Source organism: Trematomus bernacchii, unplaced genomic scaffold (assembly GCF_902827165.1).
Source record: "Trematomus bernacchii unplaced genomic scaffold, fTreBer1.1, whole genome shotgun sequence".
NCBI classification, from domain to species: Eukaryota; Metazoa; Chordata; class Actinopteri; order Perciformes; family Nototheniidae; genus Trematomus; species Trematomus bernacchii.
The window spans coordinates 2,710,519-2,727,497 of record NW_022987625.1 but is presented as its reverse complement, the minus strand read 5'-3'; the positions used below and the strand labels follow the sequence as shown (position 1 = coordinate 2,727,497).

Below are 16,979 nucleotides of genomic sequence, written 5' to 3'. Positions count from 1 at the left end.
TACAATATATCATTTAAATATAGCATGATAGGTCCACTTTAATAAATAGTCAACACGGGAGGACTGACGTTGATGGGAAGACGACAAAAGGGTTAGGAGTGACTTTCTTTAACGAGGAAGATGTATTTGTGAGACTCCCCACATTTATCCCAGTGTTCTCTGTGTTTGACACCAGGCTGCTGATGGTTTCCTGTTTGTGGTTGGGTGTGACCGCGGGAAGATCCTCTTTGTTTCTGAGTCCGTCTTCAAGATTCTCAACTACAGCCAGGTACGCTGACTCATGTTAATGTGCTGCTGTTTACTATTATTTATTATCATTTATCCCAGCCTCTCCACGATGAACAACCTATGGTCTGTTTCATATTTTAAACGTTTTATATCCTTCTGTCAGTCACTCGCACTCATGATTTCATAGTGTTGACAATTTTTGGAAGAATTCAAAACGTTTATCACAAATCAGCAGAATTTCCTCAGTATAAATAATCAAATCCCAGCAGCAGATCATCACAATTTCCTGACTTCAGTTGGAAATTCTGTCTCACAGTTAACTTTAGATTGAAGATTTAAATTGCCTTGCAGTTTCCGAAAGAAAAACATGCACGGTAATGGAAGAATAATTTATGGCCTTCAGAGAATTAGATGTTGCAGTTGTAAGGAGATGTTTTTAGGTCTGTCCTCGACTGTATTGTTTATGTTCTCTGCCTCTGTTCACCTCTCACTTAGTTCCCTCTGTTCCTGCTGTCTCTCACATGTGACCTTCTCTCTGCAGAATGACCTGATAGGTCAGAGTCTGTTTGACTACCTTCACCCGAAGGACATCGCCAAGGTCAAAGAGCAGCTGTCCTCTTCAGACACCGCCCCCCGAGAGCGGCTCATCGATGCCAAAAGTAAGAGTCCGAACACATCACCTCCTGTGGGGCCGTTAACATACAAGATGTCTTGTTACTAGCACTTCCTTTAACATACGTCCAACCATCATTTATTAACAGGGTTCCCGCGGGGTCTTAAAAAGTCTTAAATGTGATTATCTGAATTTAAGGCCTTAAAAAGGTCTTAAATATGACCAAAAAAATAAGAAAGGTCTTAAATATGATTTAGAAGGTCTTAAAAATGATCGGATTTGAAAGGTACTTCTGTGTTGCGATCGCGTCTAAATGTGTTTTGGGGGAAATGTCCGGGCTGCAAAGTAACCAGTACGGTAAGAGCCTTTCAGTTCCCCCCAACAATTTGTATTGAATTAAATCAACATGGAACCAGTAATCACTAACTTTGTTTCCCCCGGCCCCTTATCGGAGAACACCCAGCTAGTAACCTAGCAACCAAGTAAGTGGCAGTCAGAAACTAAGGGATCTTCGAATCTATTTACAAACAAATATGGGGAAGTGTAAGTTCAACCATATTTGGTTGGAAAACATCAAATTTAGTGCTTGGTTGAAACCAGTTGAGGGGAACGTGTTTGAAGCCTGCTGCACCTTTTGCAAAAAAAAAATAGCGTTTGTTTTGCTAATGTAGCGTTAGCTAGTGCAGCAGCGGCTAGATCCTCTCCTGGGTTTTAGGCGGCGGAAGTGACGTAATCTGCCACCCAGGACAAGAGACGAGCATATTAAATGTATTATTTTCGGTTGTGTATTTGTGTTTCCAGGTATAACATTTAAGTTATAATAACAATCATAATTTGTGGATTAATTTCATTATGGTATTTGAGTTTGTTTCAGATTAACTTTTGTATTTGATGTTGCAATTTAATTTCTCCAAGAGAGACAAAAATCACTAAAAGATCTGGTGGATATCTGACCAGTATTTATATATATCCTAAATGTTCTTTGGGTTTTATCCACAAATGCAACACAAATAAGAACTGTAAGTTATTATTTAATAACCAACCATTATTATTGAAATGTAAGTATATTTCACACATTTTAATGTTGTTATAGAGTATGATCTCATTATTCGTTAATGAACCTCATATTTGTGACAAGACGTGCGTGAGCGGAACTCTCCTCTATTTAGGGTAAACGTTAAACTTCTAATACAAAAGTTGCCGACTTCTCATCCACGATTACGTCACTTCCGCCGCCTAAAACCCAGGAGGTATACGATCTAGCACTACACACACACACACACACACACACACACACACACACACACACACACACACACACACACACACACACACACACACACACAGACACACTTTTTGTCTAACACGCTAACACAGTTCTGTGTACTGTTATGCTGTTATGTTCAGTCATCGTTCTTATGTTGAACATGAATACATTTCATGTACGTATTTCTTCTTTCATAGCAATTTTCCTTCATACTTTCTTGCCGTGAAATAGGTCTTAAATTCTATTCAAAGTGGTCTTAAAAAGGTCTTAAAAAGTCTTACATTTGTAAGAGTCGGTAGGACTGATAATTTATTCCGGCAAATTACTCAGACCTACTAATTGACCTAACAGAAGTTATTGAGTTTATGTAAGTTTGCTGCTTGGCTCAGATCCACCAACGTCAGCAAGATCTCACCTCTATTAACTCCTGGAGAACCAGGTTCAATTAACTGCTGTTTCAATTCAGACGTCCCGCTAAATCTGTTTAAGCGATCCTGAAGGATTTTGATATCAGTAAATGAGGTGTGGCCCTACCCAAGTGTGAGTGTGGCAGGGTGCAATCTTACCTTTGAAGCAGGAGAGGAGAGTGCAGATGTCTTTTAAGTTATCCCAATCCAAAAGGTGGGATCAGTTTATTTGAAGAAAAATAGGTCCAAACTTATACAGGGTTTTTACCTTCTCTCATTACAACATTATAATCATACTAAACATATCATGCTGGGGTTATTTTCTAATCTAAAACCTTAATTCATAGTTCACACATTAAAGTCTTCCGACAAAATCCAAAAGGAATTTCCTCGTGGTGGCGAAGGTTCTCTAATTAGTTCTAAAATCCCGACACATTTAAGAATGGTAGGTTAAAAATCCCGACACATTTAAGAATGGTAGGTTAAAAATCCCTACACATTTAAGAATGGTTGGTTTAAGAATCCCGACACATTTAAGAATGGTAGGTTTAAAAATCCCAACACCTTTAAGAATGGTAGGTTTAAAAATCCCATTCAAAACTTTCATCTAAACCATTCCCTCAGTATTCAATACACAGAGATTTAAGCAATAGTTACCAAGTTTGAGAGAACCTTACCGAGAGCAAAAATCCAGCTCTGAAGGAGAGAGCGTTACCGGGAGAGAGTATACCAGGGGATCCCCCCCCCCCTCTCTCACTCTCTCCAAAAAGGAAGTTCCTCCCCATCCGCCAGTGTCTTTATGCTCGAAAACAGGATAGAAAAACCTAAAGACACCTCCTCCATACCCATATTTGTGGAAACTGGGCATGGCCTCTGATGTACAGGCCTGGACATGACCAGCCATATTCTATGGCTATGGCATAAGACACACCTCCCATGTTTGTGTAAAAAGTTCATGACCTCTAGTGTGCAAGACTTGCAAAATATTATTCTCGGCTAACCACCTTTTTGGGGCCTTAGTATTTCTCCTTAAGTCAGGAGCCCCCCTCCCTGTGTACTGCTGTGAGGGGAGAGGGAAGAAACTGCCTCCTCTCTTTATCAGTGACACCCATAAACCATTATAGGCCTTACACTCAACTTACCAAACCACTTTGTTTATACTGTAAATATAGAAAATGATAACATATGAAACATTTTCATTGTGGGTTATACAAGAATATAATTGACTATATTTGATTATAACTAACTTTCGTTTTAATTATTCAACCTAATATGAAGATCTCAACACATTTGAGTTGGTGAAACCTGCAGGAACCCTGATTAATGACAACATTTAGCCTACAGTCTCTCAACAATGCACACTTACATTTTGGAAAAACAATTGTCAATTTTCATATCAGGATTTCTATCAGACTTTAGAATGGAGAAAGCTGACTCACAACTGAAAGTCAATCAGAACTTGGTCATGGTATAGTGCTACTTACAACAGATAGATTAAAAAAAATGCAATACGTCGCCTTGCTTATAGTATTGAAATACAGCACAACATATTGAATCACTACATGTATCTTGGCAACTGCCATTGTTAGTTTTCCCCTTTGGATCTAGCCCTGTGTGACTGTTTTTAAATTGTATTTTTACTATTGTACAAAATAAACTGTTCTATTTTTGACAATTGAAACGCGTCTCTTGTTCCATGAGTAACCGAACCTGTGTGTCCTAGTGATTTAAAACTTGTCATATTTCCCTGGGTGAAATTCCCGGGGTGGCATTGTCGGACTTAGTGGTTTAACCAAACTACTGTTAAATAAATACCTTTCATCTGCGGCCGCGGCCACTGGCAGTGGCTCAGTCAGTAGGGGCTTGGACTGTGAGCCGTAGGGTCGCCGGTTCAGGTGTGATTTAAAGCAATGATATAAGGATCATAAAGCATTTACATTTTTTATTCAAATACCCTTTTAGTGTAGATTCATCTTGTGAAAGCAGAGATTATGGGTTGCCTTGAGTTGATCTGATTTTCTGCTGAGATATATCAGCTTCCATTTTCTAATTTGTCAAAAAGAATTTACAAAAAAGAGAGAGAAGTCTGATTCAAATATTGAACAAAACAGCTTTTACAAGGATGCAATGCAATAATGGTGCAAAATAAGTACAACTACAGACAATGGCTGGTATAGTTTTAAAGATTAGATAATGGAACAAACTATTTAAAAAATCTATGGATCGATACATGCAGAAAGGTTGAACTGGGCATCATTGAATACTTTAACAAAGACACTGTTGTGAATAACAATACAACATTATATTTAACTACAGGAGTTTCATGCTGGTGGGACATTATTAGAATACACACACGTTATTGTTTTGCTTTTGAGAATGATGAAAATATTACAATAATGCTAATACATAAAAATAATACCAAAGAAGGACAACAAACACATTGTTTTGTGTGTGTGTGTGTGTGTGTGTGTGTGTGTGTGTGTGTGTGTGTGTGTGTGTGTGTGTGTGTGTGTGTGTGTGTGTGTGTGTGTGTTGTGTGTGGGTGTGTGTGTGTGTGTGTGTGTGTGTGTGTGGTGTGTGTGTGTGTGTGTGTGTGTGTGTGTGTGTGTGGTGTGTGTGTGTGGTGTGTGTGTGGTGTGTGGTGTGTGTGTGTTGTGTGTGTGTGTGTGTGTGTGTGTGTGTGTGTGTGTGTGTGTGTGTGTGTGTGTGTGTGTGTGTGTGTGTGTGTTGTGTGTGTGTGTGTGTAGCTGGGCTCCCGGTGAAGACGGACATCCCCCCCGGCCCCTCCAGACTCTGCTCTGGAGCCAGACGCTCGTTCTTCTGCAGGATGAAGTGCAACAGGCCTTCTGTCAAAGTGGAGGACAAAGACTTTCCCTCCACCTGCTCCAAGAAGAAAGGTACAGACTGTTCTCTAGAACGTGATGAAATGTAAAGCTGCATACACAAAGCTCTGTGCGTCTTCACATCAGGTTCTCCAGTCCAGGACACTCCTCTGCCTTCTGGGCACAGCATTCTGTTTTTCTACTTATGAGATCAAAAGCTGTCCTGGTGGCAAGGCACATCCTTATTAGGACCAGGAATCACACTTCAGTTAGCAAGAGAACATCTCCATTACACAACCAAGAGCGTGGCCTAAAGCGCAGATATTTACATATTCATTTAACGCTCCCCGAACCCATCCCAAAGAGCAATAGAACAACTGGATTCTTGCTCAGGAGCAGAGGTGGATAAAGGACTCAGATCCTGTACTTGAGTAACAGTAGAAATACTATAGTCTTTCAAGTTGCTGTGCTGTTACTAAGTAAGAATACAAGCACTTCACACACCTCAGTTTGAAACCCTTTTATACTTTCAGACACTGATGTGCTAATGTTCAAACACGTCAACATGGTTACGAAATGAACCTGCAACCGTTCACCATGAGAGAATGGATCAGATAGAAGATGGGATGTTAGCATGAATTCAAAATACTAACACACAAAGCTAGAGATGGTCAGTGTTGCTTTCAATCCACATACAAAGGGCCCCACAGTGGAAGTACTAGGAAGTGGAGCGGGGAGTCCGGTTCTTTAGGCCCAATTCCAAACCGCCCCCTAAACCCTCCGCCTATACCCCCCCTCCGTTTGCGTGGAGGGTCCGCTCATTAAGTGCTGTTCCAAACTAATGAGTGTGGAGGGGGAGTGGCTTATCAAGCCGTCCAACAGCAAGTCTGCATCACCTGACTTCACCTGCTGCTCTACCTGACCGACTCAACGCTGTGTGTGTCCGTCCAACACATTCTCACTCCCAACTCGGCCTATGTTGACGTTATGTCAGGGTCACTTTCCAACGCAAGGGGGGGGCCCTTTAGCATCGAGTTTCAACTATCAGGGAGTCCCATTGACTTGCATAGAGCTCCCTGAACGTTGGTAATAGACGAGTTGGGATCGCGGAGAAATGCTCTCTGCAGACCCATTCTCACAGCGTTTATCAACCTTTTTCTTACTCAATATCAAGCCACACTTATTGTGTTTACTTCTTTATTTTAATTGTATAATGTCTGGCTTTTGTTGCCGTCAGTTAGGGGGAGAGTAGGGGCTCAGAAAACTGAAATCGGTATTGTTTCATCGGTTTTTCCTACTAATTTTGTATTCTTTTCTAAACCACACACTGTTATTTACTCAACAATAAGACACAATTACCCTTGTGTTTATTCATTTGTTTGATTGTATAATGTCGGACTTTTGGAGTCCGTCAGGACCGAGAGTCTGAGCAGCTCATTCGAACACAGGAAGCTGTATTTTCAAAATAAGAGTTCATTTTAATATTATGTTTGATAATATATTTTTATTAACTAGACCACTGGGTCATGTTAAGACCATATTTTCTGTTGGTTTGGTGTTACAAATATAAAAACAATATATGTGTGGATAACAAAATACATCCATCATAAACTAAACTGGAAACAGCAGTATATTTTATTGTGTTAACACTGTAAACCTGAGTGCTTTAACCGCCTAGTGGTTAAAGCATGTTATTGAATTTTTTTGTTGATACGTTATATTTGATGAAAACATAAAAATATTAATAGTACATACTTTTATAGTGGGAAAGTAGAAGGTCAATGATAGAAATATAGAATATAAAATATCAATAAGATACTGTAAGTGACCTCTACAATAAAACAGTTTAGTGCAGGACGTCCAAAGATATTAATAGGAGGATGTGCAAAACAGACAAACTAATTAGGCTTTATTTAAACATGAAAGAATACTTTAGGTTAAGGTCTTCTTTTGAATAAGAAAAAAGCTTTGGGGGTATCTACAGATAAATATTAAACCTGACAAAGTACTTAACGTCTAATATATTGCATAATTTGTTTTGGGACTTGACAATCACCTGCAATGTTAACTATGTTGAAGCACTTATTTTAACTGATATTATACATATGTATTAAACTCTTATAAGATGTATGTAGATAGTATAAGAAATGTGCAGAATATGACAGTTTAATGGTGGAGGTACACACATATTGATAGATGTCTTGTAATGCACTGTTGAGGAACCTGCGACCCAAGTTTTTCATCTCCGACCTTGTCAGGTATTGAATATTCAATAAATAAAGAACACAGTATTATTAAATATAAAACACAGAATTTGTGTGATTATACTAAATGATTTACAAATAAACACCACTGCATATTTACAACAGTTACACATGCTGATGTAACGAACAAATGTCCAACTTGGGATCAATAAAGTATATCTTATCTTAAGATGATTGATGGCTACTGCCATATTTGCAAAATGTGCCTCTGAACCTTGACAAGTGCATGTTTCAGGCTTATCAATGAACAGGAGGGGTCACAGACATAAGACCAGCTGTTAAATAAAGCTCTTCTGACCTTAGCTGTCATGTGGGTATATTAATGCTGCCCATTATGGACACAAGCAATTTTCACCCATTCATTAATTATATGTTTTAAATGTGAGTGTTTCCTATCCCCTAAACCTCCAGGGATGTACACAGTTTAATACTGGCAACTTCTTATTATGGGAAATACAAAAACGTCTTTTAAAACTACAATTCCCAGCCGAGACGTGCCATAGAACATGTTGCGAAACACACAATAGCCAGCATGTGTAGTTCTGGGGACGGGTTGGGGGAGGGGGGGACGGGTTGGGGGAGGGGGGGACGGGGTGCGTTCAAATCCAGTTTTGGACAGTCTGCCGTGGTTCCATCCCATTTCAAAGTGATGTTCGACGCTCGGTGTAACCCTCGGCGCACACTCAAACATCCAATCACAGAGCTTGAGGACTATCACGGGGTTTGTCAAGCGAAGCGGAGAGAATACTTACTTCCGGGTGTAAAATTCTCTAAAGCAACTACTATGAGCTGCTCCGACCCTCGGTCCTGACGGACTCCAACTTGTGTTTATTAATCAAACAAATAAATAAACACAAGAATAATTGTGTCTTATTGTTGAGTAAATAACAGTGTGTGGTTTAGAAAATAATACAAAATTAGAAGGAAAAAACGATGAAACAATACAGATTTCAGTTTTCTGAGCCCCTACTCTCCCCCTAACTGACGGCAACAAAAGCCCGACATTATTCAATTAAAATAAAGAAGTAAACACAATAAGTGTGGCTTGATATTGAGTTAGAAAAAGGTTGATAAACGCTGTGAGAATGGATCTGCGGAGAGCATTTCTCCGCGATCCCAACTCGTCTATTACCAACGTTCAGGGAGCTCTATGCAAGTCAATGGGACTCCCTGTTAGTTGAAACTCGACGCTAAAGGGCCCCCCCCTTGCGCTGGAAAGTGACGACAGGGACCCTGACATAACGTCAACATAGGCCGAGTTGGGAGTGAGAACGTCTTGGTCCGTCAGGAAACACACTGATAAACTGCATAACAAGAGACATTTAACATCGTCATACAGATGTTAACAACGTCATGGTTACCATCATATGCCCGTGTTGAATCTAGAAAACGGTAAACGTGTGCATTTGATTGTAAATTCTTGTATATTTTCAGACTCTTTTCAAAAACTAAGCTGCTTATAAACATCTGATTCAAAAACAAAAAGAAGTTTGCAAAAATGAAACGCCATTAAAGATTTTTTGAGTTTTATTTGAGTTATTATTTTTTGTCCAAGAGATGGTGATTTGGAACCATTGTTACAGTACGAAAAGTTACCGCATTTCCTGTTTCTGCTGGAGAGAGGGGAGTTCATCCCAAAGCTGGTGTATTTCCCAAATACAATACAACAAATACCATATTGAAAGTGGAGTGCTGTGCAGATTTAAAGAGGTGGAAAGGCTTTTGAAACAAAGATCTTCCTGCTGCATTATTCACAGCAACAAGTGAAGTCTGCTCTGCTCTGCAGTGGTTACAGGTCAGGGGAAGCATGTAGCTGCTGCTTAGTTTACTCTCCCCGACCCCAGCAGTGACTAAGCATATTTCTAGTCCGAACATTTTTTGCAGGCCATTCAAGCACAGTCACGCAGCCCAGAGTAGCGTCACCATTCATGTTCAATCTTTTAGTGTTAGCTGAATATTTCATGCACACAGACCCCCTCTGACGCTGTGTTTCAGTCAGTTATAAACTCCTCCATAGTGATACAATACCTTTTCATTTGGTGAAGAATATTTCATCTTTTATTGAACTTTTATAACAAGATTTAGAAAACAAATCATTCTTACGTGAGTCTTTTTTATTAAATGGACCAGTTACCCTCTAAAAAATAATAATATATGAACTGTTTCCAAATTTGCCTAGCCAATCAGAGGCAGTTTAATAATTCTGAATGGTTTTTAAACTCCGATTCCACTTCCTGTTTAACTCTAACCCTGTCTTTGCCCCCCCTCTCATTGCAGCCGATCGTAAGAGCTTCTGCACCATCCACAGCACGGGCTACCTGAAGAGCTGGCCCCCCACCAAGATGGGTCTGGACGAGGACAACGAGCCCGACAACGAGGGCTGCAACCTGAGCTGCCTGGTGGCTATCGGCCGGCTGCACCCCCACATCGTCCCCCAGCCCAGCCTGGCCGACATCCGTGTGAAGCCCACCGAGTACGTGTCCCGACACGCCATCGACGGGAAGTTCGTCTTCGTCGACCAGAGGTGAGAACTGTCAACCAGTGTGTGTGTTTACTTGATTTTATTCTTATTTACATATTTATATTTAACATCTATGTGTATATTACATTTTCTAGGTTTCACCTGAATCTACATGCTCGTACGTTGATTGTTCTGGCAGTAAGAGATTACTGCTGACCTTATGGAAGAATCTTAAATGCCTTTTTAGTGCGTTATTTTATTTTAAATAATTGTATTGATATGAAACATCACAAATAGTTTATTATACCAATGCTCACACCAACACATTTCAGTCCCACCTAAAGCTTTATGAAGTTTAGATGGGTATATTTTCAAATCTGAAAAACAAAGGGCTCCTTACACAGTTATGTGAGAGGAGGGAAGGTTGTCCTCATGAAAAGAGGACACTGTAATCCAGCTTCATTTCTTAAGACATGCATAACCCTCTGTGACCCAAGCTGTTCTCTCTGTGTCCCACAGAGCCACAGCCATCCTGGCCTACCTCCCCCAGGAACTGCTGGGAACCTCCTTCTACGAGTACTTCCACCAGGACGACATCGGGCACCTGGCAGAGTGTCACAGGCAGGGTGTGTGGCAGAGACAAATACCTCCAGATGTTAATGAACCTGAACGCAGCAGAGCTCTTCAATATGTTTGATGTGTCTACAGTGCTGCAGATGAGAGAGAAGATCAACACCAACTGTTACAAGTTCAAGATCAAAGACGGCTCCTTCATCACGCTGAGGAGCCGCTGGTTCAGCTTCATGAACCCCTGGACCAAGGAGGTGGAGTACATCGTGTCCACCAACACCGTTGTGTCGTAAGTCCACAAACACCCCCACCTCTGAAACTGATGGAGCGTGTCCTACTGTGAAGTATTAAACGTGTCTCCTTGTGCAGGTGTCCTATGATGGAGGGACCCGACTACCCTCAGTCTGCGGCCTCCCCACAGAGCATGGACAGTGCTCTCACCTCAGAGGGTACACACACTGCTGCAAACAATGCACACCATCACAACAACAACCACAATCTATGCCAGTGGTGCAAAGTGTGAAAATGACAGAGAAGACATTCTTTTCACAACTTCTATGTATTCTGTATGTACACGTTATACATTAACAAGGCAACGGGATAACTTATCCTTCCTAATATTTCCCCATTAGTTTGTATGGTGGTGTCAGAATTACTACACAGATGTGGAAATGAATGTAAAATCATTTCTATATCTTGACAAGTAGTTTTATTCATAAGAAATACTAAAATATTATATTCAGCTCCAGACACCGGTTATTAAATGTTTTGTGTCTTTGTAGACACACTGTGATCTGTTTGAATGCACATGTGTAAATGATAAACTGAGACATCATGTTGTTGGAATTGCACTTATATTTCTTAAGAGATTTCAGGTTGTTTTGCAGGAAGATAGTTCATTAAATGTGAACATTTTTAGAATGTACTTTTTTGCTCTAAATCAACAGTTATTGGTTATTATAGGTTATTATGCTATGATTCTACTGGGCCGGCCTACTTCATCAAATTGGGCTGTATGTGGCCTCTGAACTCAAATGAGTTTGACACCCCTGATCTATGCTGTGAATCCTTTCAATTGTCCTTCTCCTGTTGGCTGGCAGGTGGAGGGAGGCGGGCCCTGCAGACCGTCCCTGGCATCCCTGGGGGGACGAGAGCAGGAGCCGGGAAAATAGGACGCATGATCGCAGAGGAGGTGATGGAGATCCAGAGGTAAGAAAGACAGAATCAGAAGCAGAGAGGTGAGGAGGGGGTCCGTCCTCCACCGGAGAACCCCCGTCTGTATTTAGTGTAGATTATGGTGGAGGCGACACACAGACGTTATGGCATGACTCATCACAATTTATGGGGACATTCTTGGCAAATAAAGTGCAAGTTGAAAGTGCACCTCTTTAGAAAACATGTTATGTATGTGATAATCTAACAGACGGGGTGTGAAATAGAAACTCCCACTGAGTATTGAATCCTAAATAATGCCGACTCAGACAGCTGCTGTGGTGCTAGAATTATGCTGAAACAGTCTGCACTGACAATATCTACCTATCGTCATGGCAACGCTTACACCTCACACAGAGTTGTTAAATGTAGGCTGCACGCCCTAGGGTCTGGATGTTTCTACCTGTGAGGAGAAGTGACTCACAGCTGGTGGGTAGGCCTGTCGCGATAATCAATAAATTGACTTATCGTACGATAAATAAAAATGGACTCGATAACTTTCCTGAGCTCGATAAATTGTCGTTACATGCGTGTTTGTTTACATAAGGATGTGACCAGCATTTTAGCCCGGCGCCCTGTGTCTACCAGCCCGGCGTGCTGTGAGGGGCGGGGCTCACACACACAGCCCATGACACAGCCAGGTCAGGACACTCCGCGTGCAGCAGTGTAGCAGCCAAATGAATAATATAGACAAGCAGGAGACAACGTGTGACTTACTCGAGGGGAATTTGAAGTTGAATGGAATAGGTTGCAAAACCTAATTCCACATCTCCGGTGTGGGAATATTTTGGATTCAAGCCAAATCAACGAGGCGAACCTACGGACTTGAATGAGCCGGTATGTTGCATTTGTTTTAAAAAGGTAGCAACAAAAGCTAGCAATACGACCAACCTTAAACTGCACCTGAAACACAAAACCCCATTCCGTTTTCCCAGCTGGTAGCAAACACGGCAGCTGGAGATGGAGAGCCCCCACCTTCCCAACAGTTTACAATCAAAGATGCATTTGCCCGACAATGCAAACATGTTGGTGTTCCTTGCTCGAAATCTTTGAAATACAGATTTGGATATGGCCTGTTGAGGCATCTGGGTCTTTGTATGGACAGTGGACTGTACACTTGACTGTTCTTTTAAGGGGGTCTTTTTTTGCTTGTGAGACAATGTGTGCTCATTTTTATTTATTTATATATATATATAGATAGATAGAGAGAGCTCTGTTTTCCAGCCTGAGTCTATTTAATTTATTGTTTTGGTTGTGTGTGATTTTAATTAATTAATTTGTTATAATTAAATGTATTTGTTTTATTTATTATATATAATTTATATATTTGAATATTATTTCACATTTCATTTGCAATGATGAATGTTCAATAAAAAGTTCTGTTTGATAGGATGTACTTGAATTATTATTATATATTATCATTATGTCAGTTGTCTAAAATGGTCTTACAACGGTGCCGACAATATTATCGTTTATCGCAATCATTTCCGGGAAAATGTATCCAACAAAATTAATTATCGTGACAGGCCTACTGGTGTGTGCATGATGAGGGAATGACCATGTGTGTCTCTGTCAGGATCCGAGGCTCCTCCCCCTCCAGCTGTGGCTCCAGCCCTCTGAACATCACCAGCACCCCCCCGCCGGACACCTGCTCCCCAGGGGGCAAGAAGGCAAGACACACACACACACAGACACACACACACACACACACACACACACACACACACACACACACACACACACTCTCCATAGTTGTTGTTCTTTTAAATCTGACTGAATCATATTGTGAATCTGAATCATTCCTAATAGAGTGGTTCAGGAATTAAACCTGGGAATGAGTTAGCATTCTAGCAATTCCTGTTCCCTCATCTCAATATTTACCTATTTTTGGTTCAATGCCCGAAATAAGGTCTTTGGTTGTGCTGAAGAGATTTTAAAATGTTGTACTACCACATAAAACACGTCAGTAAATGCCCCACTGGTGGATTTAAAAAACGGAGGGTGTGTGTGTGTGTGTGTGTGTGTGTGTGTGTGTGTGTGTGTGTGTGTGTGTGTGTGTGTGTGTGTGTTGTGTGTGTGTGTGTGTGTGTGTGTGTGTGTGTGTGTGTGCTGTGTGTGTGTGTGTGTGTGTGTGTGTGTGTGTGTGTGTGTGTGTGTGTGTGTGTGTGTGTGTGTGTGTGTGTGTGTGTGTGTGTGTGTGTGTGTGTGTGTGTGTGTGTGTGTGTGTGTGTGTGTGTGTGGTGTGTGTGTGTGTGTGTGTGTGTGTGTGTGTGTGTGTGTGTGTGTGTGTGTGTGTGTGTGTGTGTGTGTGTGTGCTGTGTGTGTGTGTGTGTGTGTGTGGGTGTGTGTGTGTGTGTGTAGAACGGAGAGACACCTGACCTGCCGAGCACTGGGATCCTTCCTGGACCTGACTCAGTGGGCTACCCCTACTCCAACCAATCCATCATGAGTGAGTTCACACCACACACACACACACACTCCTCTCTGTGATGTTTTTGTGGATTCTCATTGACTCCTCCCCTCTGTCCAGGTGACAACTCCCACCTGAGTATAGACATCATGGACGAGCCGGGCTCCAGCAGCCCCAGCAACGACGAGGCGGCCATGGCGGTCATCATGTCCCTGCTGGAGGCCGACGCCGGGCTGGGGGGGCCCGTGGACTTCAGCGACCTGCCCTGGCCTTTGTGAGGAAGCTGGGGGAGGGGGGGAGGCAGGGACTCCGTCAGCAGAGCCGTGGAGAGAGTTCAGGCAGGGTGAAGTCTGGCTGTCCCCCCCCCCCCCCCCCCCCCCCCGACCACACAGCAGAGACATCATCTAACACATGTATGGTCTAGTAGAGAGGCTGCAGAACTGCAGGAGGGTCTTTCAGTCTGAACGCTTCACACCTACACTTCGTTCATCATTCCTTGTAGCTGGAGGACTGACCCTCAATTTCATACAGAGATCCTCCGATGTGTTAGGATGATCCTTTCTGCAGTGTTGGCGTCTGCACACTGTATCAGCCTGGGGGGGGGGGTGTCTCCAGGACACAGTGCTCACGGTGGTTGATTGAACTCTGGCTCTGGCCCCCTCCCTGTCGGCCCCCTCCACACCAACACAGGACTCTGAGGCGTTGACTAACACTGGTTGAAGTTTGTTGTGGGGGGGATCGCCTCTCTAACTGTACGCTTGAGGCTCCTCACAAGAAGTTGATGCTGTACACACACGGCTAAGGTGCCCCCCCCCCCCAAACATGCCTGTTGTACCGGCTGATGGAAACAAACACGCAACAGTTCCCCTCTGGAGGCTCCCCTGGGAGAGAGGACTTTATTCCCAAACCACAAACCACGATCTGCTTCAGTTCGCCTCCTGCTTTTTCCTAAACCAACATGAACGTTTGTCATTTTTCTAAAAGCCACTCTACAGCTCATCCTCACTAAATCATCGATCAAGAGTGTATTCTGAATTCAAGTATCAAATACATTTTGAGTACACATTTGAATGCTGTCCAAAAATAATACTCCTTAAGCTCAGTACAGGTTTTCACAAGTCCCAAATGATGGAGTCCATCAATATTAAACCAGTGGGACACCTAACATGAGGTACAGAAATGTATTTTGTATTAGCATCCTGAGCAGCTGAGCCTGCCCCTCACACAGGTGGTCTCCCTCCTCCATCACAGCAGAACCACATGCAGCACCCAATGATGCAGTCACACTGACTGGGTCAGCGTTCTGATGGAAGTATTTCTTTGCCTTAGTGATCTGAATATTTAAATTGAAATGTATATCTCTGTACCTTGGCTAGCGTTTAGCTCTGAGAAATGAACAGCGCCGACCTAACTTGTTTTGCCAAGTTTGGGAAAGATTAAATACCTCCAAGTTAATTTCTTTGCAGATATTTACAGTATGTGGACAACACATATCTGTTTAGCACTAACATACACAGTAGTACTACAACTACATACAAACTACCTAGCGGAGAGGATGGTGTGTGTGTGTGTGTGTGTGTGTGTGTGTGTGTGTGTGTGTGTGTGTGTGTGTGTGTGTGTGTGTGTGTGTGTGTGTGTGTGTGTGTGTGTGTGTGTGTGTGTTGTGTGTGTGTGTGTGTGTGTGTGTGTGTGTTGTGTGTGTGTGTGTGTGTGTGTGTGTGTGTGGTGTGTGTGTGTGTGTGTGTGTGTGTGTGTGTGTGTGTGTGTGTGTGTGTGTGTGTGTGTGTGTGTGTGTGTGTGGGCCCCGCCCCCTCCGGTCCTCCTCCAATCAGGCAGCAGCTGGCAAGTCTCCATCTGTTCTGTAGTTTTCTGTTTTTCTGTTTCAATGTTTTTACAACACACTACAATACAGTGCTCCCTCTGTTGATACGCCCCCCCCCCCCCATCTGACAATAATGTATCAAATCTTTCAATATTATCATGTTAAGAGTATACTTTATGCAAATATATATGAGTATAATGAGTGTATTGTATGTATCAGCAGTGAAATATTTTTAAAATAAAATTATTGGTTTCTGTCATTTTTGCCATGATGGTCTCTGTCCATACTGTGCAATGTTCCTTTCCTGTCTATTCATCAAATACATATCATGCTGCACAATTTGAAAACATTTACCTATTGACTGATATCACAATTGTAATAAGATGTATTTTTTTTTTATTGGATCTGTACCAAACATATATATATATATGTGTGTGTGTGTATATATATATATATATATATATATATATACATTTTTGTTCAGTCTGTAGAATAGGATTTGTATGATATGATGTATGATTAGCTCAACAATACGTCACTTATCATTCAAAATATTTGGTTTCCTGCAATCTAAATTCATTTATGGGATATTTTATAAAATGTAAATTGTGCAGCCTTTCATGATACAGTCTGTTGGGTGCTCAGTCATCGCTTACACCTGATGTTCTCTCAGCCAATCAGAGCGGCCCGTGGTATTTTTACATGAGGTTGCCACCCAGCGCCTGGCAGTCTGCACGCAGAGGAAGAGGCGCTGCTTCACAGCCTCCTTATTAAAGAGGTCAGGTCTAAAGAAAACAGAGTGAAGAGAACTCCAGAAGCCCTGCTGCTTATCTGTCGTCTCATCATGTGACCTAAAACATTATTTAAAGCATGACCTTACTCTGCATGAAATGATGATTTTAA

General features: G+C 41.9%; 1 protein-coding gene across 2 annotated transcripts in view; it reads left to right on the top strand.

Annotated features, from left to right (window-relative positions):
* Nucleotides 1-14,630, top strand: part of arntl1a (aryl hydrocarbon receptor nuclear translocator-like 1a) — a 39,186-nt gene extending 24,556 nt beyond the window's left edge. For both annotated transcript variants that reach the window (XM_034132891.1, XM_034132893.1), the window contains 11 exons: nt 176-268; nt 770-887; nt 5,263-5,412; nt 9,879-10,125; nt 10,582-10,688; nt 10,771-10,921; nt 11,002-11,081; nt 11,733-11,841; nt 13,421-13,514; nt 14,206-14,293; nt 14,375-14,630. In XM_034132891.1, the coding sequence (XP_033988782.1) occupies nt 176-268; nt 770-887; nt 5,263-5,412; nt 9,879-10,125; nt 10,582-10,688; nt 10,771-10,921; nt 11,002-11,081; nt 11,733-11,841; nt 13,421-13,514; nt 14,206-14,293; nt 14,375-14,532 (1,395 nt within the window). In that variant the 3' untranslated portion in view covers nt 14,533-14,630. The remainder of the gene's footprint in view (nt 1-175; nt 269-769; nt 888-5,262; nt 5,413-9,878; nt 10,126-10,581; nt 10,689-10,770; nt 10,922-11,001; nt 11,082-11,732; nt 11,842-13,420; nt 13,515-14,205; nt 14,294-14,374) is intronic.
* Nucleotides 14,631-16,979: the final 2,349 nt, after the last annotated feature.